The sequence below is a fragment of the Curcuma longa genome, unplaced genomic scaffold (assembly GCF_044706935.1).
Source record: "Curcuma longa cultivar G26 ecotype Majalengka, Jawa Barat unplaced genomic scaffold, ITB_CL_G26_1.1 utg134316_np1212_261454_RagTag, whole genome shotgun sequence".
Taxonomy (NCBI): domain Eukaryota; kingdom Viridiplantae; phylum Streptophyta; class Magnoliopsida; order Zingiberales; family Zingiberaceae; genus Curcuma; species Curcuma longa.
This window is the reverse complement of record NW_027435597.1, coordinates 271894-297956: the sequence shown is the minus strand read 5'-3', so window position 1 is coordinate 297956 and position 26063 is coordinate 271894. Positions and strand designations below refer to the sequence as shown.

The following is a 26063-nucleotide window of genomic DNA, read 5'->3' as shown; positions in this document are numbered from 1 at the left end:
TCAGATATTTATGGATTAATTCTTAATTATGATGTACTGTAAATTAATTTTCTAATTCTAAAATGTTATATATAGCAACGTACCATTCATGCTTCTGATTTATCTTGATGATGATAAATTTTTATGAAATTAAAAAAATAATTTTTAAATTATTAAAAAAATAAATTTATAAATTCTTAATTAATTAAAAAATTTTAATAATATTTTTTAAAAAGTAATTAATTTAATTTTTAAGTGAATTAATTAATATTTTATCAATTATATTTGTTCAATTTTTATTTAAAAATTTAATTAATTAAAAAATCAATTCAATTAGATTTTGATTAATTAGATTCCATTTTAATTAAATATTCAATTTCATCTCCTGCAAGAAAAGACCAACTTTTTTGAAAAGAGTGCGGAGGAGTACCCGAAGGCTTCTGTGCTTGATGATGATTTTTAAAATCCTTCATGTTGTATTTTCCTACCTTTGCTATCGTCTCTATTTTTTTTTCTTAAATTTAAGCTTTTGGACATGGCTATGATCTATCTATATGATGCTCTGTAAAATGCTGGATGTATGAATTTAAGCATCTTAATTAAGATAGGTTCGTACATATGCACTACAGGCATAGCCAACAGGTAGAGCACAATATATATATTTAGGTCCAACAACAACACACTGTATACTAACAGCACACAGTATACTAATTACGATAGAAATAGCCAAGTAGAGCATGATATATATATTTCGGTCCAACAACACACAGTATACTGATGCTACATAAGCCAGACTCCCTCGACTGCAAACTCTGCCTCTTCATAAAACAATCTCTACCTAAACTAATCATGGGGTGAACTCGAGTGTTACAGCATTTGGAAAACAAATCCAATGGGATTAAGCAACTCTTGTTGTTGGTCTATCGGTCGTATGGGAACTCGTTATCATTTTCTGTCACTTTAAAGGGCTGAGGATGATTGCCAACACAGTACAAGTTCCACATTTTGAAGTATGCCCTCTCCAGATTCCTTACCTGCAGTAGTTCCATAGTTTAGCATTATAACATGTAAGCCAGTAGTAAGAGCCTAAAAGGTACTAATCTTTATGGCAAATTTACCAAAACCATAATCCTAACTTTCATTTTTGTTTTCCAAATCACGCAACCCAGTTTTAGCCCCAAATCTTCGTACCTAGGTGTTTTGCTTCAAAACACCTTAATGGACCAAAACAACTTTAAATCATAAACTAAGATTTGTATTTGTGTTGGCAGTGCAAATCTGATCTTAGTTTGTAATTTAGAGTTCTCTTGCTCCATCAAAGTATTTCGTGTCAAAACGCCTTGTGGGGTATTTTGGGTATGACAAGAAAATGCGCAGGTTTTGAAAATTTATATATCAGGAGACGTGATTTGGAGAAAAAAACTGAAAGTTAGGTGAGTGATATGGAAATCTTACCTATCTCTATAATAATGTACAAGCATGAAGAGTGCAGCTGGATTTAACTTACCCATCTTTTAGTGTCAAACAGTGGGCAAGTCATCCGAGTTTCCTTTAGCCTGTTAGAAAGCGCCTGAAGCCTTGTAGGATTTTCTGCCAAACCTACTGCTCTTTCTTCGTATTCTTTTAAGCTAATATAACACAAAATCAAAGTTAGCGAATTGTAACTTGGCCTCAACTACTAGAACAAGAAAAATATAGAACCACATGAATCACCTGTCAACAATCATCTCCTCCCCTACTTCAGTGGCCAGACAAAGAGATCCAGCCACTCTGGTAGCCATTTTCTCCAAGGGAAGTGTTACCATTGGCAAACCAGCCCAGAGCACATCGGTTCCAGTTGTGTGGCCATTACATAGGGGCCTGAAATTTGATGTTTTATCTTATGAGTAATGTTTGAGGAACATAAAGCACCGATAAAGCAACAGCAGAGAGAGGAATCACAAACGTGTCAAGAAATAGGTCGGCCAAAGCACTGCGTCTGATGTGCTCATTCTTTGCAGCAACATCTGTGAATATGATCCGATCCGGCTTAACTCCCTGAGCAGCAGCATCTGCACATCCAAAATTATAATAACCAAGACTTAAAAAGCAGGTTCATTGATTGGCCTTATGCATGCATGCATGTTTTCTTATGTCCCAGCACCACTACATGTTGGCACCAATCATCGGAAATGAACAGGACTAATTATCTTTAGACAGCCTAAATGAACAACCATTGAAAATTCAACTACTCTTGTCACTCAAGAATAATCATACTAGAAAAGTTTTCATCTCTTCGTTGCTCTGCATTCATTCATGGACTCTTAAGGCGTTCAAGACACTAGCCTGGCAACCATAAGCCTTGTTTATTTGCTCTTCACCTGCTGCTAAGTGCATCTGTCAGATCTTTTCCCATTCCCCATATTATTTTATCCCTTATTTCCAATGATACAACCAGTTGACAAGAAAGGTTCGGCTAGTGCAATGAAAGGGAGTAATTGCAATGCAGAACTTCATAAAGAACTATATTAAATAAAATTGAAGAGTAACTAAAGTTTAATTAACTCAATCTAAATATTAGGAGCAATATAACCTTATATGAAGTTTAACGGTGGGATAAGATATATAAAGCGGACCTCAAACTAGTTGTCTCATAACTATAGTAAACAAAATGAAGACAAGTGCAACCAATATGGGATTTGAGATAGAGCTGGAGCATAGATATCAATCATATTCAACTGGAATATAGCATGAAAGAATACATGAAGGCTTACAGCCAGGAAGATCATCATAAGAAGTCTGGATAGAAGAGCGACAAAGTGTTAAAAGGATTGCAGGCAATTGTAACTAAAGGTTTGGGATTCTAGACCTTGGAAGCAAAGTTGGCTGGATCTTACTGTCACTGTGAGCTGAAGCAAAGCTGTAAGTGGAATGGAAGCCACTGGGTGGCTTCAGAATCCTCCTTGCAGGGGAAGGAGTATGCCTATATAAACAGATTATTATCTTTCTGAGAATGAGATGATTTTCGCAGCAATAACCTAGAATCAAATCAAAAGCGAACACCAGCCCATATCTACCAAAATACTGACAAGAGATCTGTTGCATCGGTTTGCAGTTGATCTATGAGGAAAAAGAGCCAGGACAGTGGAAGACGAGATCAATGTTGCTTCTGTTAATCTGGGAAAGGAACAATGACCACCTTCTGGTCATGAAGTCCTCATGCACAATCTAGTGGAGGTTCCGCAGGAAAGACAAGACGTGATGACAGGAAGAATGAAGGCTTGCTATGAAGGGAGCACTGATGTGATTTGCAAGGTAGAAAAACACCATTATAAGGAAAGGGCGTAGTTCTAAGGGTTCACACATATGTGAAGTAATTTGTGGAGTTGGTCAAGCACATGCTGACCCACAACATCGGGGGATGCCTTCTTGATGGAGTCAGCAATGGCTGATATGGGAGAGCACTAGTTGGGTGAGTCGGGGACAAACGGGGACACTTGCAAAGGACCACATAAAAGTTGAGATGCCAGTAGCTTGCAAACAGGTGAAGAAAAAAAAGCTATGCTTTGTGAACAATGTCCCAATGTGGAAAAACTAAGGATGACAGTGGATAAAATGGAGCAAGGCTAGGATTTAACTTCTGTCTTCCCTTGAGAAAGCAAGTTATGAGGTAAACTCTTCTTCACTATCCCCATTTGAGTTTAGGGAAAGGCAATAAATGTGTAGACAAAGAGGATAATGCAAACACATAAACAAGTTGACACTGACAATAATTAGGAGTTTGATATGTTTAGGGAAGAATCGAAAAGGTACATAGCCCCCTCTCCCTAATCATAAATAGTACCTCAATAATAACTACAAAAACCAATATCACCCAATTATCTAGATGAGTTAAATATTTAGGTTGATACATTAGATTTGAGGGTCAACAATTGTTGCAAAAATTAAGTGAACGAGGGACAAGGATCCAGTGGATGTATTCTGGAAACAAAACAGTTTAGTTCAGATTTTTTTTTTGTTTAAACCAAAATACACCAAACATCAAATGACTATAGCTATTAGAATAAACCTTAGAAACTTTTTATAGGATGCAATGATTCAATATCAATCAACCACTTCAATAATCACAATGTAGTATGGGCATACGTAACATCGAGTGCATATTATTTGGTCATACAGTGAAAATTTTCAACTCTCCATCCCAGGATTGAAGAGTTCAAAAACTAGACTGGTGGTTTTTAAAAAGTTGATCTGATCAACCAGATTAAAACATAATTCGACAAGTAATACTTCATACTGGTTTTTCAAAGGCAACAAACCTAATACAAATAGACCAAAAACCAAATTCAACTATTACAACTAACGTACTCACATGCACACAGTCTCGTCTCACCAGCTGCTGGAAATCGCAGCAGCCACAATACACTATTGGGAACACGCTTCAGAATATTGCACCTACCATGGAGAAAAACAAAGAGAAAGAAAACATCCCCAATTATTCACTTATATAGAGAATTGACTACTGTTGAACACAACCAATGCAGTCAATTATTTGAATATTGACAACACTTGACCATATGCATGAATTACCAGGTATTGAATATATCTGGGTCCATCTTGTATAGCTGGTTAAAACATGCAAAAACAAATTTATCTTCCGGCAAACCATAATCTGCACGTTTATGCCGACTGATAGGAACCAAAACATCATGATTTTTCTGCCATATGCAACTTTAACAGCATTATCAAAGTGTTTCACCAACAACTTAAAGACAAAAACAGGTTCCAAATCTAACCTGTTTATAGTCATTCACAAAGTAACAATGAGGAAGATGGACTAGCTTTTCTGAATAGATATGTGATAAATGTGTAGGAGAAACAAACTGCAAAAAAAAAAAAGCATATCAGAAGTAAATTTGCAATTATATTATTCAATTGTACAAACTAAATAAATAAAGATGGAAAATGACTTCAGGTTACCTCATCAGTGACTAAGTAATCAATGTAAGCTGCACCTGTGGTTCCTGGAAAACCCATGTAAGAAACCTGGATTGGTGCCGGTTTCATTGCAAAAATTTCATTCCTTGCACCCTAAATAATGGAACTAGGTTAAAAAGTGTATAAATAAGAAAACATTACCAGCTTTAATACTATAATAGGTTTGTTGGAGTGTGGCAGCATCATTATCAGAGATTTACTTGGAATGATTCGTTGTAGATCAGCAACTCAATGTGGTTAGATTACATAGAATTAGATGAATGTGAGTTTGGGATTGACGTAGAGTCCAGGCTATTAAGCAACTATTAGAGATGTCAATAAAAATTAAAAAAGTAGAGTGCAAGTAATAATATTAGGATATTATTAATGGCATGTTTAAGTGCTAAATTTTTTGTGTGTATGTGTATCTATTTCATTTTTCCTTGTTAGTATATGTTTGCATTGACCAAACAAACGTTTGGTATTTCCACTATGATCTTTCACAGAACTACAGAAGTGAAAGATCTCAAAATGTCAAAGGACACTAAACTTGATATATGTTATTTAACACTTTGATAGGCATAGTTGTTATAGTTGATGTTCTTTCAGATTGATTTAGTAGATGATTCAAGTGTTAAATTTTTGTGCTGTGTTTTACAATAGTAGGCACCCTACTACAAAGACACAAATTCATATATTGCATATGTAGTATATATTATACTAGGTATTATTAAAGTTACGGTTCATCTCTCATAGTGAACTCATGCGTGTGGATGATGTTGGGTCCCTCCTAAAAATGAAAACCGCAACAAAAAATGTATGTACAGAAAGTTGACAAAGAACTATCAGCTGTCAAATATTTTCCTCTTCAAACTTGGGATTGATAGTTAAAGTTCAATAAAGCATACGTATGCATCTTACTAACCATTGTATGTAAACCAAAACTACCTATAGTTGCCCATCCTTTTACTAGATTATCCAAACATCCTTTTCGAGACTCAACATGACCTCTTTTAGCATCTCAATGCAATATATGTGGTCACTCAAGAATTAAACAAAAATTAGATTTTTCCAGTGTTGTAACTAAGGTTCTAGAAAAATTGTCATTTCAACTTCTGTGTTTTTATAGGATATAGGTACAAACATATAAGTTTGTACATTCATTTGTGCAACTGCCACAGAACCATAATTTGAAGCCAAAAATCAACCAAATAAAATACCTTAGTGTAACCATTGAGGTTTACTAGGATATGTATCATATCTTCATTGATCTTTCTAGCAATCAAATCAGATGACATTGAAGACACATCAATAAAATGTTCTGCTTCAGACTCGATACGCTGTCTCCACTCACTGCCATCATTTTGACTCAATGCATAACAGAAAACCTGTAGATGAGAACTTCTAGTAAAGAGAAACAAAACTATATCATGGAACAATGTCCAATGGTGCAGGCAATTAAACCTCAACATTCTCTCGATTGTGCATTCCAAAGACAGAGCCCATAAGATGTGAGAGTGGGTGATTGCCAAAGTCACTGCTAACATACCTGAAAGATTGTCAACAATGAGTAAATAAAATAGTTACAAAGACCAAGACCAATTGATTGGTAACATGAAAATCAAACCTTAGTCCTGTTTAATGGTCTAGAATTGCAAGAAACTAATGGATTGACTAAACTGTCCATGCTGACATAGTTAACACACTAGATTGACAATCCATCACTTCTCTATTTTTTGAATCGTCTGAATTTTTAAATATTAAATTTTTTTATTATACATTTAAATACTTCTGAAGTAAAAGAATAATCCATATAATTGACCCATCAGTCTGATCAATAAATAGCTCAGTCTAAAGCCCAACCAGGTTATTCTTAGGTTCTTGGTTCGTAAATATGGTAAATAACTATACCAATGTAGCATATACAAAGAAATAGATGGTACATACCCAATCCTCAATCTCCCACTATCACTGTCAGCCTTCAGAGGAATACGAGGTGGATGGACAAATGCAGGAAGTGCGTAACGTGAAGCAATTAACCAGCAGTGTACTGCATATTTTCGACTAGAAGCAAATGAAACAATAAGCAGAAAGAATTGATAATGTTGAATTCAGTAAATAGTCTCACCTTATCTCCAATGCAAGCACTGTATCAATTGGGTATGCAATAGCATGAAATGGTTGCACACTTGGAAGAACCGATGCCTGAATTTGTACACACATTACGACCATTTGGCACGGAAGTACTAAGAGAATCAGTGAAAAAAATAAGAAACCTTTATCTGCCTTCTAATGATGCCTTCAACTTCTGTAAACCTCTTCTCTCTGTCATCCCAGTCACAAACACACTGCAAAATGAATCCACAAGAATAATCAGAAGCAGATAGAGGAAAAAGAGATTGCAGAGTTACACAAGAGCATAGGTTTTTAATCTCAAAGAATGAATGACTCATATACTTTGGAGGTTCACATGTATGGTACCATTACTGTTAAATATAAGTAATTCTCCTGTGTGCAAAAGATTGCATGTAGTAGAAGATACAAACACGACACACTAAATTAAAAAAATAGGCATGTGGCTCTATGTGATTACTGACATATATCAGTCAGGCCTATGTTACCTGAGAAAACAAAATAATTATGCTGCGGAAAGACAACATGAAGGCATTACTAATATGTTTCCATGAGATCTGTAAATGACATGACATAGAAAATGACTTGCAATGCAAGTCCTAAATTCTGAAATAGACCTCTTGTAAATAGTAGATTCAAAATAGTCAAATGTTAAGCTCTTTAGAAAGTTATTTCCCAAGAATATTATGTCAACACTGCTCCCGAAATTAAATTTTTGGTTCTCGTATGGATTCTTTTTTATCACACCAAATGCAGAGATCATTTCCAGTAGACGTGCCTCTCATACATATCAACAGCATACGCAGCCTTTAAAACCATCACTATCTTACAACCACACTACATGAAATAGCCTCCTACTTAACATCCAAGTAGGTATGTCTATCATACATATCAACAACATACTTACTCTGAAGATCCCTCCAGTAGTATACGGAACATCAATTCCAAGACTTCCCCAACCTTTCCAATCAGGAATTTAGCTAACACAATATTGGGTCGATGAATTTGTGTTGAATGGAAGCTGCATGATCAGCCTTACTGTACTATAGAGTATAAACTAATATTTGTGTTGTGCTGAGGATTTCTTTTGAAGTGATAGATTGTCATCTTGCATTTGCATAGTTTGATCTCCTCCTAAGAAACATACCCTAATAGCTTGCTCCATATAAACCTCAACAAGATTAAGATTGCCAATATAAGAAAAAGTGCATTGACATCTAAAGAAAAGAAAATATTAATGATCTTGTGTTGGATAAAACAAAGTCTGAAAGCAATTTATACTATAAATCTAGATAAATTCTTTTGCATCCAAGTATGTTGTGTGGCGATTAACTTTAGCTTTTGGAACACATTTACTAAGGAGGATCAGTAATATGAAACAGAATGACTCCAACAAATGACAAACAAGCTCTGGCATGCCACATGATAGTAGGGCAGGCTTCTTTGTGGCAAGCTTCTGACAGGGATCACCAACAATTAGTAACAAAGAAAAGGAAAACCATAAAAAGACCAGATCAAAGGTTGATATGGTTTGAGTGATTGTATGCATAGTGGTGATGTACTTAAGTTACCAAAGCGTAACAGGCAGTTTATTATGGAGGTACTAGTGGTGGAAGAGATCTTTAGTTGAAAGTAAACCAGACAAAGTTCTGAAATACTACTGAAAAAAGCTGTTTGTGTGGATAATATAGGTCAGCGGGTAATAGTGGAATCAGGAAAGTTGAAAGGTAAAAATATGTGGAGGGAAGCACTGGTGAGAAATTAGCTTGGAGAGAAAGGATACAAATGTTAAGTCTCAGAGTGAGATGTATAGGTTCAAACAATTTCCATGACATGGACAAAGTCCATAAAATGCTTAGAAGATTGTGAAGGAAACAACCAAAGAATCCTCAACCAATAAAGACAAATCAGAAGATACCAGGCAATAACAGAAGCATTCTCTCTCAGCATAGAGAAGGTGGTGGTGTGCAAAGGAGAAGAGGAAGAAGGCAATGCAATTAGGAAATAAGTACAGTAAGAGAAAGAAGACACAGAAAGAGGAAGGAGGCACTAGAAGATCTAAAGAAGTGGTATAAGGTTCTAGGTTGTCAAGACCAATTAGTGTTGACCTACATACCATTTTGGTAAAACTAGGAAGTACATGTAACCCTTGATACAGTACATGGCAATCTCAAAAAATGCAAGATTACTTGAGACATAGGAAGTTAGACACTACATTAGAACCGTGGCTTAAAATCTCAACTCACATCGGAGTTTCGGTCTATAACCGAAATGATACGGTTTAGATACCATTTCATGCCGTGCCGATATAATTTCGATATTTTTTTAAAATATAAAATATATTAATTAAAAATAAAAAAATTTAATTTAAATATTTAAAAAATATAAAATAATAAAATAATTTTTTTAAAAAGAAACAAAATGAGATCGTGGCATCCCATATGGTAAATAAATAAAAAAATTATTATATTTTTCAGAATTAAAATAAATAATATATATAAAATATTAAATTAATGAGATAGTTCTATTAGGGTTTAATTAAGGTTATTTAGATTATCCCTACTATGGTTAGGAGCTGATTGAAATTATTATCCTAAATTTAATTAAAACATAAATTTCATTGTCGCCTTCTGGTGGGCTCGTGCGATGCCTCCGCTGCAGCAGCCAGGCCGCGGGCGGGAAGTGCCGATGTCGGTGGTGTGCTGGTTGGCGGGCAAAACGAAATAATTCGCCCATGTCGCTCAATCCGGCACTAGATTTTAAATTATGATCAGAACACACTTTTTTTGCATGAGCATGGTTTTAAAAAACCTTTGATTGGGCCCAAATATGTGGGCACTTAGGTAAGTTTTGAAAGGGATTGGATATAGTTGCATATGACATAAGCGGTTTGTAGATGCGCTTAACAACTGTTCCATTCAAACAAGTTTAACTCAAACAAATTTACTTAACACCCTAAATTACTTGATTTTTAGTAGCTTGTAACTTGTTATTATTAACTTAAACATTTGTTTCAAGTGATAAATATTTTAGGTATCAATATAATTATTTGTTAAATATTTTAATTCTATCATATGGGCTAACGTAGTGAGTTGACTGCATACTGCCTATATATATGTTTTTGAAACCTCATGTTCAAGAGTATCTGACAAAATTTGAGTAGCACAAAGGCTTATTTTATTGTGTTTGTGTCCATAGTTAGGAGCATGTAAGAAACAACAAGAGGTAATTTAGCATAAAAAATAAAGAAGCCAATTAAAGAATTAAGAGTAGGAAGACAACATTACTACTCCACAACAATATTTACATGCACACATGAAATTTATAAGGTGCCATTGTTGAAATCTCGTACATGTCAAGATGAAATAAAATAATATTCTTAATTTTTAGTTTGTGTTCATTCAAGCCAATGTCAAAATGGTAGCATTGCAAATGGAACACAAAGATTTTTCTTCAACTCCTTCCCCATCTAATTTACCACTAGAACAATACATTAGAAAATTGCACGATATCGAAATAGTATTATTCTAATCAAAGACTTCGGCCTGAGACAACGTATAATCAATGGCGTAGCTAGGATTTTAACTGCCCTGAGCTTCAATTGTTGGGTTACATTGGGCTCTAGACTGCACTGGGCTGGATTCGTTGGGTTGCACTATAAAATAATATATTGGTTTCAATTGCAGTTGCACTGTAAAATAATGTATTGGTTTCAATTGTTGAGCTACACTGGGCTGGAGCCCATTATAGTCCAGCCCTAACTACGCCATTAGGTATAATGTTGAGAACATGACTAACTCCCAGACTCGGAAGCCACATTCCCACAAGAAGTGCAAGCATAAATGGTTTAATGAACTTGCTCTATAAAGCATAAAATATCAAGGAAAAAGCAACGGATTCATTTTTTGCTTATTCAATTTGTGTAAATTGTTAACAAAATTAGAAAAATGTTTTTATTTGAACAAAAATAAAATTGTTCAAAAACGTAAAGATATGCATAATATGTGAGAATAAAAACCAATGTAACTCATCAAATTGTGAAAATTGACCCTATCAACGTCAAAGCATAAACATCAAAATAAACAAATGTTTTAATGACCATTAGAATAAAGAAAGATAATGGTATTTGTCAGGATGGCACATTAAACACTGGAAAATATTATGAGAAGATAGAAGAGAAACCTTTTGATAAATGATGGATATCTGTGGGGATAATCTCATTGATAAGAGATAATGTAGAAAGAAAATCTATCAGCAATCTGGAAAACTCCATCAATTCAAAGGGAATGAGGCAATAATAGATTAAAGATTCATAGTGAATTATGTAACACAAACTCTATTTAATAATAAAGATGTGGCTAAGGAACGTGGGCACTCAATAGAAATGAAAACCGCCTACCAAGATTCTCATGGAAGATGGTAAAGTGAAAACAAGGTTCAAAATCTCATTTCAAGCTGCAATTGTAATGGCTAGACAAAACAAGACAATTTTTTGGTATGTGTTGTAGTGTTGACTGTTGACACCTAGTACTTGTGATGAATTAGCGGAGAGGGAGGAGATGAAAAAGAAAGAAAAAGAGGCAATTATGTAGTTAGGACTTATTTGACAACTTCTTAGTCAAAGGAAGATGCTCAAGAGTTTCGTTATTCAAAAGATATTCGTGAGTTGAAGCAAACACTTGCTGAGGTCGTGCAGTTCCCATGCTATTCGCAAGTTGAAGAACTATTTCATGAGTCATTGTGGTCCTTACAAAGTTGTACTCGTCATCATGGAGCATGAAGAAGCTCCTTCGTTGGTAGATGTTCACAAATTAAGCAAAGATGTTCCTAAGTATTATAGAGGAGAAGTTGTTTTGAGTCTTCTCGCTCACAAAAAATTCAAGTTTTTCCCTTATAATCTTCTTTTAGATAATTTGTTTACTTTCAAGAATAAGAATATAGCAACTAAATGCTAAATTGAATTAGACTTTTGATAAAAGAAGCTAATTTCAATTCATTTTGATGTGTGTTGAGTGTCAATGCAGTATGATACTCATTGGCATGAACATCATGAGTGACACATAAGAGATTAGCCGAGCCGACAAGTATTGGACTTTGATAACTTACAGGAACCATATTTTGGACTGTGTTGTCGCTGCATGAGATTTTGAAGAGTGATGAAAAGGGAGAGAGTGAAAAAAAAACTCATCATTGCCTATAGTAAAAGAAGAATGTTTAAGAAACAAAAAATTAAAGAACCTCATATGTTGCAATGAAAGCAAAACTAAAAGTTGTAGTAGTTACAAAATTACAAGAAGCAAATGGATTCTAAGAAAAGTCAAAAGTGCCCACATTTCCATAATGCAATATGCCACTTGAGGGTGCTAGAGTAAAGTTAAAGATGATACATCAACAATAGCCTATGCATTAGGGTTTGTTAGTATATCTCAACAAAGGACTTGTGTAGCCGCAATGATCACAAGATGTGTAGCCTCAATGATCACAAGATAGATAAGTATCCATCTAGGATCACTTTGTAACCCTATCTAAGCATTCTTTGAAAAAGGGTGGCATCAAATAGTAATCATTAACTTTAAAGAGAGATAATGTCACATGAAACTCTTCATGCTAACACTTCAAAACAAGAATGAAATGAGCATAGGATTAGATAAACATGAAGAGAATTCTTGAGGAGAAAGAGAGCATAATCTAGGACTAGGATTTAGGAAGACAAATGACCTAACATTATAGTGAATGAGAAATAAAAGAATTAAAGAGAAAAGTAAATGACGGTCAAGAAGGGGCGAGTGGAGATGGCGGAAAGAGAAGATGTGGAAGGCTTGAATTGGTAGAGAAAACAAGGTGCATGGGTGACTTGTAAGAAAGAGAGGAAAGGGGAAGTTTGCACAGAGAGAGAGAGAGAGAGGTGACAAAAAGCATGATGGGGCAGGAAGAGGGCTCGACATTGTGGTAAAAAGAAGAGGAAATTGGAACCGACAACAAACTAGCTAGCGAGAGGGAGAGAAAGGAGAGAGGGTGGGAGTGATAAAGGACAACTCCAACACTGATTTGTCTAATTGAACTAATTAGAAAGATACAGATATTGATCTCAAACAGAAAAAAAAAAAAAAAAAAAGCAACATGAGAGCATGGGACTACTTAGTGTAACACATGCTAAACAAAACTTTATAAGGAAACAGACTATTTAGAAACAAATGATAAATTAGTAATCAAAAGATGATAAAAAAGACCCCTGAATAATACAGACCATGAAAACAAACAAAGCCATAAAAGAGCATTGAGAGATATCAAAGGTTTCAAGAACTGCAGATTTACCTGTAAAGTATGTAGAAGATTACAGGTTGCTTCAGGAAAATCTGGACGTAACATCAAAGCCTGTCTATAACTCTTTATAGCTGCTTCCACAAGCCCACTATACAATGGAATGAAAAAGCATAGATGTAAGATACTGATATAATCCAACACCAGCACAAATTCAAAGAAGAAATTACCTATCTTTGTAAGCTGAAGCCAAATTTGCATGGGCTTCAGGCATAGTTGGTCTGATATTCACTGCTCGTATATAATCCTGAATTGCTTCAGTAATTCTACCAATCTCCTTAAATGTGTTCCCTCTGTTGACAAGACCATCAGCAGCAGAAGGATCAATGCGAAGAACTTCATTGTAACAGGCTATCGCTTCTGCATAATTTCCCTGGTGTAATACAAGAGAACTATCAATTTCCAACTAGGGGCAAAGACAGCAAAGAAAAAGCTAGACAAATTATATGATTATCTTCCATTAAATGAGGCAATATGCAGTAACTCTCAAACTAGAGATGAAAAAGGCAGATATAGTACTCTACCTGTTGCTTGTATATAATAGCCAAGTTGTTGAAGGGCGCAGAGATTCCTGTTGTAACTGATAAAGTTGCCTTATAGAATGATGCAGCAACGCTCATCATGTTGCTGCATGAAGAGAAGTTTCATTAAGGAACAAAAATAAACTATCCACACAATTGTCATCAAAACATTTCTAGAGCTTACCAATCCATGTATATGTTGCCAAGACTTGACAAAGCTTGTGGATGGTTAGGTTGTAAAGCAAGGCATGACTTGGAAAAATTATTAAAATGAAGTTATTCAACAAGGGAAAAAATTTTAAGAGAGTAAAAATATCCAAATCAAACAGTCACCCTATAGACGTTGATAGCCTCTTCCACATGTCCAGCATCTTTGAGAGCATTCCCCTTTTAAGGTGCAAGAGAGTCAATCATTAATACTAACCTGGCTCACCATCAAGAAGCGACCACATTACCACATTTTGACATATTAGACCATTGTCAACTTACCAGATTATTGTAAGCTTCAATAAAGGTGGAATCACAGTTGATAGCTTGCTTGTAATGCAGAATTGCCGAGTCAAGTTGACCTTGTTCATAATAGATGCCAGCAAGGTTTCCTGCGTCCAGATATCCCCAATGCATGGTTGACATAATAAACTCTCTCTTCAGAGCATAGTTTGCAGCAAAGTTATCCAGAAAATCAAAAAGAGATTAACAGTCCGGTGGAAAAAATAGGAGATATTGAATCAGGTAGCATATTTCAATTAACCACTGTCATCCACCACAGGAAGGCATTTATAGAAAGTTTTCATTTGCACAACATAACTGTGACAGCAAAATTGTTGTATGGTCCAGGCAGGCTCAAATTGACAAATGATGAAGTTATGATAGCTTATAAATTTAACTTGCACTTGGCAAATTAACATTGCCAAGTGCCAATACGTAAAAGAATTGACGCTGTCAGAATCTTTTTTTTTTTTGTGATGCAGTGCTATCAACTAAGTGAACTGATGTTTTTCCAAGATTACCAAGACACCACATGTACTGCTAATGGTTCAGGAACAACTAAGCATTGGGAAACATCCAAGAACACGTAAATGAAGAGTCGTAGGAAAAAGGACAATGGCAGTACAGAATAGAGGAAGAGTAAGGATAGGAAAAGGTTCTCGACCAGAATGTATCAAATAGGGGAAAAGTAATTAATAACAAATAGATCTTGGCAACCCCTTTCAAAACAACAATCAAGAGTATTCTCATGCAGTGTTTGTAGCAATGCTCAAAGTTGCACCTATTTATCTTGTTGGGATACAGGCTTACCAGATAATATTACCTAGATAACCACCATGACCTCAACATGAACCACTAAGGCCAGCTTTATCTGGAAAATTAGAAGTGAACTGAACTAGAGATTAAAATGGTTTTTCTCGGCATAATCACAAGCATAACTTTTCCTCCTTGCACGTGCCTTCATTTGTCTCACAGAGTAAACATTTTTCCCTCAAAAAAATTCAGTAAAAGAAAATAAGAATGACAGATTGGTAAAATTTTCTCTCCAGCATGGGAGAGGGCTTTTGCTTTTTCCTTCATAACAAGCAACTGAGATTTGTTTATGATGTCCCTGCCAAAAATACATAAGAAACCAATCTACTTATTCTGTCTGGTCTCCAAGAAACAGAGTCTATAAATTTTCCAACATGCCATAAACAAATTAAGAGTATCTAGGGAAAGAAATTCTCTTATTTCATGTAACTAAAATAGTTTGGACTAACCATACGCCATCGCATAAGTTGGGCGTGCCTGTATAGCATGCTGATAGCACAAAATAGCATCTTGAGGCATTCTCAATGACTGGAAAAGTAAATAAAAAGACCAATAAAGTCTATCTCCAACACCAGAATATAAGATTGTTAGAACAACTCCCAAGGACTTACCTTGTACACATTCCCTAGGTTCAAGTAGGCATCTGCAAATTTTGGCTTAAGCTTAACTGCTTCCTGAGATTGAATAGAACTGTAAAGATCTAGATACAAGCTACTGTGCATTTAAAACATGTTTCCTGATTACTCACCAAACAGTTGCTTTCCCATTGATTTATGAGTAACAAGGAAAAATCAAAAGTGAAGTACACATATGCATGTTCTTTTCTAATTATAAACCTTGTAATTTACATTCCTGATGCACGTGAACATTCATATAGGGTAAATATGCAAGAAATGTATTATGACCTTTCAAAATCCAGTTTCAGTATCCAGAATAACTTCATCAACTTTTATCCTTCAAATTTAAAGTTTTCAACATATCAAATATGAACTATGAAGCATTCCTTATTAGTAAAAAAGAAGATATAAGAGGATGATTCCCAGGTCCTTTTTTAAATAGTATATATGGATTTTTTTATGAAGGTTTTGAACCAACACCTCGGTAACAACCTCCAAGATCCATACTACATAAGCTAGGAAAATATGGCCACATAAGAGGATGATTCCTAGGTCTAAGCTCCAAAATCCACCAAACAAATAACTAGTACAGAAAAAGAATCCCACACAAGCTCCTGATATATAATTGTACAAATGGAAGGAAGCATTCTTCCAATAATTTTGTTTGTCAATGATTACTCAACCATATCAGTGATCAATCGAGGTTTTGTGCCAACAGTGAAGAAGAAAGTTTTAGTATGAAGTCAATTTGCCACAGACCAAGGTATTAGCAACAGTTTATTTTATGATTATTTTTCTTTTATTAGAAGCATTTATCCAAACAAATAATCTTGTAGACTAAAAATCTAGGAATTAGAAAAAGTTATAATAGTTATATGTGATGTTTTGCATCAAAAAACAAAACAAAAAATAAACTTAATAGCAAGTTGTTTGCTCACCTTATTCTCCCCTTCTTTATTCCCTCTTACAGGAAGATCAGTATTCTCTTCTTCCCAAGAACACAATGTATCATCAGCTATGATTTTGATCTTTGATTTTCTTAACATGGTATAATTGTCCCTCTTAAAATCTAATGTTTTAAATAAATATAATTAGAGATTATTAGGATTTAATAGGACCAAAATAGGGATTTTACAATAAACATGATAGCTAAAATAGGAATAACTGTGTGGGAATTGATTTAATCTTGCTTTGGGCTTGAACCGAGCTCGTTAGAGTTAATTGGATGATTTATAGTTGAATTAGTGGTGAACCAGTTTGGTTGACCAGGTATAATTGGTTTAGGTTTTGGGTGTCCTAAATACCCTTTTTGTCTCTCCTCTCCCTTATCCCTAATCACATGAAGCTTCTCTCACTTGGAAATCAAAACTCCTCTCACTTCTATCGATTGGCACACCCCACTCAAAACCCCTCTCCCATCTTCACACAACATTGTGCATCCCTTGCAATTATGCCAGAGCTCACAATCAAAGCCACGCCTTGACTTCATTGGGGCATCTTGGTTCGCCTATGTCATTGCTCGAGATGAAATATAGTAAGTTAGAAAATTGAACTGAATATGGAGCAAGGATATGTATTCATAATTAGGTTTACGGAATGGATTTTAATGGAAGGTGTTGCATTCACATACTTCATTTCTATGTTTGGTTTGAAGGGATTTCATAATAATAGAGAACCACGTGGTCAAAACATTCCTGCAACTAAATAATCTAATATCCGTAACATGCAATCTGATTCGTCAAACTAACTATTACTTAGGTTGATGAGAGCAATAACTAAGTTTAATAAAAAAAGAGCTTGCTCAGCTTGATGAAAGGAAGTATTCAGGTGAAATAAAAAAGGAATAATTATTCTGTTGAAAGTTAGATTTTAGGTCTGTTCTTCATGCAACATTGAAATCAGAAACTGATGTAAGGATCAATTAGTTTAAGACATAAGAAAGCAAAAAAAAAGGCATAAAAAGACTTCCATCATAAGAGAGAACGCACATTCCACAGGTTTAATCATGAAACAGAACTAACAATCTTAAACCATTAAAAAACCGTCTAACAATAAACAAGAATAAATGATGCTAAAGCAAAAAAAGATAGGCTACTTACCTTGTAATATAAAAGTGCCCTGTTAAGATCTCCGGCCTCCATAAAAAGCCCAGCAAGATTGGACCAAGCAATTGCAAATGTAGGTTGTATGCGCAAAGCCTCCAAGTAACAGTTATAAGACTGTATGTGCCCCAGAAAAAGCTAGGTTAAGCATCATCCAGAAAATATAAAGGACAAAGATGCTTAGTTACCAAAATCAAAGAAATATGAAATACAAGTAAACAAGCAGTTTTTTTCATTATTTCACACCTATGACACATCAGGCAGGAAGCCTCATAAACCCCTCGCAACACGCACACAAACAACAAAACAAAAACCCTCCATTCTCCCTCCTCTTGTTCCAGTACCAACAAGCTTCAGTTTCTTCTCTTCACTACAGACCCTAGTTCCTTATGCTCATGTAAATTGTAACTTGAGAAAAAAATCTTTATCTGGGATTTTGGTTATCTAAACTGTAAGGTCCATGTACTCTCATTATCTTGACCCTAAACCCAATAGTATTATAAAATGTCTTAAGCCTAAAGCAAAGTTAAAAATTTTGAGTCATACCGAAGTTTCGGTTTATGACCAAAACGAATCAGTACCCTATCATGCCATGCCAATACAATAACTTTTTAAAATATAAATATATTAATTAAAAAATATTTTTATTAATATTTGATTGTTATAGATGTTTATTGATTTATATTTGAGATCTTGAATGTTGAGTTTAAGTTTTTTATATTTTCTTGTGAAACGTTTGATAATTATTGAGTAAAAGTCAATTTAGGATTAGTTGAAGTCCACCAAGTAGACATGGTAGGATCAAGTAGGTTTTATATTGAATTTAATTTGGATTTATTTTGATCAATTTAAAATTAAAATAAATTTTTTATATACAATAATTTAATTTATAATAGTATATTTTATAAGGTTAGAAATTATAATATATATATTTTTTTCCTAACAATTGGTTCCCTCCATCTTAAAGAGGTTTATTTTTCTTTGTTTACCTTGTGGACAAAGGGAAAAAAAACCATCGTTAAAGAGGTAAAGAGGTTTTTATCCTCTTTGTTTACCCTCATGGACAGATGAAAAAGGGGGAAAATTAATGGATCAAGGAAGAAAAAAATAAGAGAGAGAAAGGAGCTTGAATTAACTGTTAAAAAATTAGAAATGGAAAATAAACTATAAAATAAAATAAACGGAGGATGCCACAAGGCCACTACTGCGTCCACAACTAGGGGTGAGCAAAAATTCGGTTAAACCGAATAAACCGATCAAATCGAACCGAATTTTTAATTCAGTTCGGTTATTTCGGAAGTTCGGTTATTTTTTTTAAAAAAATCGGTTAATTCGGTTCGGTTTCGGTTTTAAATTTTCTTATTCGGTTAAACCGAATTAACCGAATTAATTAAATTAAAAAAATAATTTATAAATTTTAAGTAAATAAATATATAAATTTCTAATTTATTAGTAAAATTTTTATAATATTTAAAAAAATTCGGTTAATTCCGTCGAAAACCGAATTAACCGATAAAATTTCGGTTCGGTTTGTTCGGTTTTTATTGGAAAATTCGGTCGGTTCGGTTGGTTCAAAAAAAATCGGTTTATTCGGTTTTCGGTTAATTCAGTTCGGTTCGGTTCGGTTCGGTTCGGTTCGGTTTTAACCGAATACTCACCCCTACCACAACCTTGCGGCTCTGAACCCATGCCGATGTTAATCCGTGGGCAGAATGGAAATTCTGCCCGTGCCGACCGATGAGGCACGATATTTTGTACCATAGGCTAAATACCTTGTGACGCTTGCCCCCCCCCCCCCCCCAACTATAACCTTTCTGTCTCCATCTTAAGCGGTAGCTCATGTAACTGCCAAGGTCATGGAAGTTGATTGTGCATGCAAAGTTCATAACTTCCTTGTGTTCACTATGATCTCTCCGATCATCAATTAAATCATTGCTAATCACCTATTTCACGAGAGGCTGCATATGTCAACACCACTATATCTTTTGCCTCTGCACTAGCATCCATAACAGTAATGATATTTTGCTAAAGTAGACAATTTCAAGGACTACTCTAGAATTCCTCCACTTCATCATCATCAAAGTTTGCTGCAACTACCCCTCCCTACCACCTATCTCCATGGCCAATGGTTTCCCGAATCCAACTAAAGGACATAATTCTTTACATACCTTCTCATTATTCTTATCAAAAGTCCCATGATCTTATTATCGACTGACACTCTAGCCAAATCCTACATGACCTAGTAAACTTTTTGAGGTTTGTGAAAACCATAGCCTACTCCATATAAAATTATCAATAACCTAATGGCTTCCAATTATCATGGATAAACATTCCCATAGAGAGGGATGTTCTTTCAACCTTTACACTTTCTGGATCACTGAAATTGGTAATGATTTGGGCATCATTCAGTGAAAATGGGCAGGAGCTGCAGCACCTGCATTATCGGATCACTGAAATTTGTAATCATTGGGTCATCATCACTCCATATATCCAATTATTTTTATGAGGAATCTAAGTAAAATGAGCAGCAGCCACAATATTTGAGCTGACTAATTAACTTGCTATAGATGCATCAAATCTCTTATGCCTTCTGACTATACTTGGCCCATTAATGGCAACCCCATGAGTATGACATGACTAATGTCACTTCAATCAATTAGGTTAACTTCCATGAAAGCCCAATACATATATCAGATCAAGCTAATCTTAAACCATATCAAACAACACACATTAACGCACTAAATTCTCTTGATCTTGGAGATGGAATGGAAACAATGAATTGAAACAATAGATTCTTTAACTCAATCTACGTGATTGCTATTGCAGATAGGAGAGAAATAACCTGATGATTGCCTTTTATCGGTAAATATTTTGGCCAATCAATTACTATAACCATATCACCTACAGCATTTTTTCGCTAGTTTTATCCCAAGTGTCTTCCTATCTGGATTGGTGTTCCAGCAAAGTTATAAGGTGTTGCTGTATATGTTTTTATATGTTTAATGTAAACTAAGATCACAACATCTCAATATTTTCCAACTCAACTGAAAAAAACAGATGTTATCCCATTGAACATTAACATTCAGACAGAACTGAAGAATTGTCGATAACAAGCATATGACAGAATGCAGAATAAAGAGAAGTTAAATTGTTATTAAAAAATTTTATTGTATCATTGAAATAAACTTATATTAATGCAGTAATTTGAATATAACAAATTAATTGGATATATACCTAATTGTAAATTCAAAAAACAAACCTCTGGAATCAAGCCTTGAGCCTTCATCAAATTTCCGAGATTACTATGGGCATCAACCTAATTTGTTAAGAATCTTTTAAATTCATTCCATTAGAAGCAACATAGGAACAGAGCTATGAAATTTTTTTTACCAATCGAGGATTTAGTGCAAGAGCATTGCGGCAACATTGAGCTGCATCATTCAGTCTTCCAATTCTAGTGTATGCACTAGCTAAATTTGACCATGCATCAGAGAAACTTGGTCGCAGCTGCAAATGGAAATCACAGTGCAAATTCAAATAGATGGATGTAAAATATAGATGACTTACTTAGTATTGGCTAAAAACAAATGCTCTATAGTTAAGAAAGTTAGATGCACCTACCATCGAGGTTGTTGCTCAATTTTAGAAACATGTCTGCTGACAATCTGATGTCAATATTCAAGTGTTCAAGGGTAGAATTGATTATCAATATATTTTCTGAAGAACCAAAAAGTGTCTTTTCACATAGTGAATAACAACACAGAGGCACAAAAAATGGCCTACAGTATAATAGGATACACAATCTTTTTGCTTTTTCATATATGAAACTACCATGACTTCAAAATTTTCTGATTTGAACAGTTTGTGTAATCATGATAGGAATCACATAAAGTCGTATCAAAAAAAAAAAAAGATTGAGATGATGACATTTGCAATTTGATGGTTACTTGTAAGTCCACGAAGACTCTTGAATAGGAGCATCATCTTTAACTTTTCTCAGCTTTAAAGCAAGACCAAAACTATTAGGCCCTACACCACACTTGATGTCAATTGTATTACTCATCTTAGTATCTTTTCATGATCCTTGGAAAGTCCTTAAAATTGACTTTGTTTTAGAATAGCCTCAAACCAAATTAGTTATGATAGTATTTTGGTGGTTGGCAATATGTTTTCTAAGATAACACTTTAATTTCATTTAACAAAACAAAGTTTCTCATATAGTCAAATTGTTTTGTAAGGAAATAGTTAAATTGCATGGGATATTAAATTCATTAGTTTATTTTGAAGAAATATATATAAATTATTAAGAACACAACAATTCATCAACATTTCATCCCTATCCTGATAGACAAACAAGGCTGTAAATCATAACTTGAGAATATTAGATAGGTGTCTAGAGAGAGAGAGAGAAACTAGAAAACAGGATTCAATGTCAATAACTAAATTTATATATAACTCTATGAATTGATTATGTTCTTTCAAAGTCCTTCATGGGTTTAAAGATTGTCAATTAGTAGATTAGATTCTCTGACCATTCACTTCTCAATTCTCTGAATATGTTGACAGGTTAGTCGAGTACATTCAAAAGATTCATGCCTATTAATGAGGAAAATCATACTAAATAATGAAATTTACAAAATTCATGTTGGTAAACATCATAGATCCAAGGAGTACAGATATATAAGACTATGTTATGCACTTATGCTCACATTCATGGCAAGTGTTCCCAAAAGCTTCTAGAATCTTTATGCTTGCCCCAATTCATGTTGTAAGGAAAATCTAAACTAAGTCATATGGTACCAGTAAAGTTTTAAACAGAAGTGCTTATTTTCAATATAGAGGACTTATTATCATATAGAAGAGCATTCAAGCCCTCTTCTTTGTCTATTTATTTGCACATAAATCGTGATCCTACAATTATGGTACCTTCTCTTCCCTCGACCCAACCAATTCATCAAACTATAAGCATAATTTATAGAGAGAGTGTGATAGCTCCTCATGGAAATACTTGAGAAACTTGATCCATTTGAAAAGATTCCCAGATATTGAATGGATTACATAAGGTAAACTTTATTAAATTACCCTTGAGATGTTGGTTGAGATTTAATGACAAGTGTCAGTCTTTGCAGTTATGCTAGGTGGTCCAGGGCGTGATATAATCTTTGTTCCCTCACTAAACAGAATTGAGTTCTTCTTGGTGTGAAGAATAATATAATAGATAGTTTTGTTGTTGGAAAATATTTTAAGGTGTTAAGTTTTAAAAGTTTCCTATAAACTCATTATTATGTTAGGAGAATTAGTCTTTTTCCATTTTATATAAGGGACTCTCAACGCTTCATGTGATTCATTCTGCAATTTTGATAAAATTTTCTCTTTGTAAGTTTTCTGTATGTGATTTGTTCCTAGTGCTACATTAGAACCATATACATGGTTCAATAGATTTGGGGGGGGGGGGGGGGTACTCGAAAGGGTAACTAGCACTGTTAATGAACTAGCCTTTCAAATTTATCATGTTCTTTAGATTGGAAGTCAACTAGTGCATTTTTCCATGCACAAAATCCGATTTGTTGTCATTTCTTCAACTCAAATCCGATTTGCAATCTACCTAATAAAGGATGCATTATATATATATATATATAGAAACGACAACAAATCGGATTTTGTGCATGGAAAAATGCACTAGTTGACTTTCAATCTAAAGAACATGACAAATTTGAAAGGCTAGTTCATTAACAGTGCTAGTTACCTTTCAAGCACCCCACATCATGAAAATACCCTTACTCCAATTGTGGCAGCTCTAGCCAAAGATGCTCCAACATGCTCAAAATTATTTATTTAAACTATTTTAACATTAGGAAAAAAATGCTCAAATATTGGTTAATATTGCTCTAATTTGGTCAATACTAGTCTAACTTAGTTAAAACTAGTCAAATATTACTAGATTAGTTTTGGTCAAAAGTGCTATAATTGGAGTAGTTTTGATCAAAACTATGTAATACAATGTGGAGTGGTATTGATAAAAATTGCTACAATATGGAGTAGTGTTGATCAAAACTACTACAACGAGAGTAGTTGACTAAAATTACTAAATAATTATATTTAAAAATTAGTCTTAACATCGATCAAAAATGCTCAAATATTGGTTACAACTGCTCCAAATTATGATAGTTTTGACCAAAATTGCTACAGCGTGGAATTATTTTGACCAGAACTGCTACAGCGTGGAATTATTTTGACCAAATATACTACACCGTGAATTATTTTGACCAAAACTGCTACAACGTAGAGAATTTTGATTAAAAATTCTACAATGTAGAGCAATTGATTAAAACTTCTTGGAGCAACTTTGGTCAAAGTTGCTACAACAATGTGGGACAAGGGTATTTTCGAAAGATGGGGCACCTTTTTGATGATAAGAAATATAAGGGTTGCCCTTTTTATTTTCGCCCAATAAAGTTTAGATGCCAACGATTTTTTGAAGACAAAATAACTTAGTTACTTATTTAAATTTTACAAGAAATTGTCACAATGTTAATGCAAAAATGGTTGATTACATACCAATTAATACATAGAGTTAATATTGGTGATATTAAACAAAAGAACAATCGCATGGCTTGGATGTCAAAAATATAAGGAATGCAAGCAAAAAATGTAAGCAATTTGTTAGTTAAAGATCATGGGCATGCCATGTGAATTATTGGGTAGCATAGAGGAATACACTCTTACACAATTCTACAACCTCTTTATGAGCAACATAGCAACTACTTAACAAAGATGAGATATAACAGAAAAAAGATAAACCTATTCAGAAAAAAAAGAACTAAAACACAAACAAGTTGTACCAATAGAATCTGTTACATAATTATCAGATATGGAAAATGTACTGGACTCCAAACTTGGGAACCAAAGAACCTACCAACTTACACTCACAAATTTAGTGAAAAACAGTGTGAAGTTGTTAAGTAAAGAAATAACAAGCAGAATAAGTATCCAACAAATAAGAAGAACACAGTAGAAGTCTCAATCAAGGAAACAAACCTTCAGAGCAGCTTGATAAAGTTGTATAGCAAGATTAATGTCACCTTTTTCCTGTGCCAACATTATCTGTGTCATTTCTAAATTGAGGTATACCATGCAGATATATCTAGATTAGAGCAAACTCAGATACTACTTCAAATGACAAATTAACCTTGCTACCCATCAGTTTCAGTACAAATAATCTCTTACCTTCCAAGCATTTGCCATGTTACCATAACATTCTGCAAAATGAGGATCGATTGAAAGAGCCTCTTGATTCTTTGCAATACAGGCGTCAAAATCTTGTAGCTAAAATGGCACGATATACAACGATCAGAACATAAAACCAAGTAAACAGAATTCTGACACAAACTGCTGGAAATAAGAATCAAAAAGTCAAGTATAAAGGAACAAACATGGAATGATAAGTTAAAAACTATGTATATTTGAGAAGAGTGAACTGTAAGACCTGATAGTATATTGCACCAAGAAGAAGAAGATTGTCAGTTCGTTTTGGATTTTTCATATAAACGACGTTGCTATACTCCAATGCCTTATTATAGTTTCCGGCTTTGTAGTTCTCGTGAGCAAGGTTCAGGTGGATGTCCTCATTACCTAAACCATCAGATTGATCTAGTCAGACACTGCAATTAGTCCCAAGAACAGAAAACGAGAAGGACAAGTTTTCCAGTCCTAACAACAGATAAGTCGGAATTGGAACAAAAAAAAAGCGAATCCAAACCTTCGATCGGCTTCGGGATCAAGGCCTTGATATCGGCCGAGCCATCAAACAACTGCAAAGCGAACGGCGTCTCCTCCGCATCGCTGAAGTCCGGGACGTGCAACCCTAATCCGCCAGGCACGCTCGCCTCAAACAGCTGCTGCAGCTGCGGCGGCGACTGCAACTGATGATGCTGCGGCTGCTGCTGCCGCGCATCACCCTGCAGCGAGAGCATCATCCAGGTTCGTACCTAGGTTCCGCCCAGAATCGGGGAAAAGGAACGCTGGGCGAAGGAGATCCACGAACAATCCAATGGGAGTAGATCGGATTGGGGAGGATGGGAAAACCCTAACGCTAGATTCTTAGGTCCTTGGCTTCCGCTGCTACCATGAAC

General features: G+C 34.7%; 1 protein-coding gene across 1 annotated transcript; it reads right to left on the bottom strand.

Annotated features, from left to right (window-relative positions):
* Window positions 1-651: 651 nt before the first annotated feature.
* Window positions 652-26063, bottom strand: LOC141819662 (uncharacterized). Its single transcript, XM_074706909.1, has 28 exons — window positions 25691-26063; window positions 25418-25563; window positions 25159-25257; window positions 24970-25020; window positions 21322-21438; window positions 21191-21247; window positions 17929-18048; window positions 15824-15886; window positions 15662-15740; window positions 14400-14509; window positions 14244-14297; window positions 14095-14162; window positions 13914-14016; window positions 13560-13762; window positions 13384-13480; window positions 7212-7283; window positions 7064-7140; window positions 6883-6999; window positions 6400-6484; window positions 6156-6323; window positions 4939-5049; window positions 4755-4841; window positions 4549-4676; window positions 4331-4413; window positions 1925-2030; window positions 1693-1839; window positions 1487-1607; window positions 652-1013 (listed from the first exon to the last, which is right to left on the bottom strand). Exons 1-28 carry the CDS (start codon window positions 25905-25907, stop codon window positions 900-902), a joined length of 3000 nt encoding a protein of 999 aa, XP_074563010.1. The 5' UTR covers window positions 25908-26063; the 3' UTR covers window positions 652-899.

Excerpts from the sequence above, each read along its gene's own strand:
- LOC141819662 (XM_074706909.1), bottom strand. The coding sequence starts at position 25,907 with ATGATGCTCTCGCTGCAGGGTGATGCGCGGCAGCAGCAGCCGCAGCAT. Across the intron at positions 13,763-13,913 it reads CTATTATATACAAGCAACAG|GGAAATTATGCAGAAGCGAT; the intron begins GTAGAGTACTAT and ends GTATTACACCAG. Across the intron at positions 1,840-1,924 it reads GCCGACCTATTTCTTGACAC|GCCCCTATGTAATGGCCACA; the intron begins GTTTGTGATTCC and ends ATCAAATTTCAG.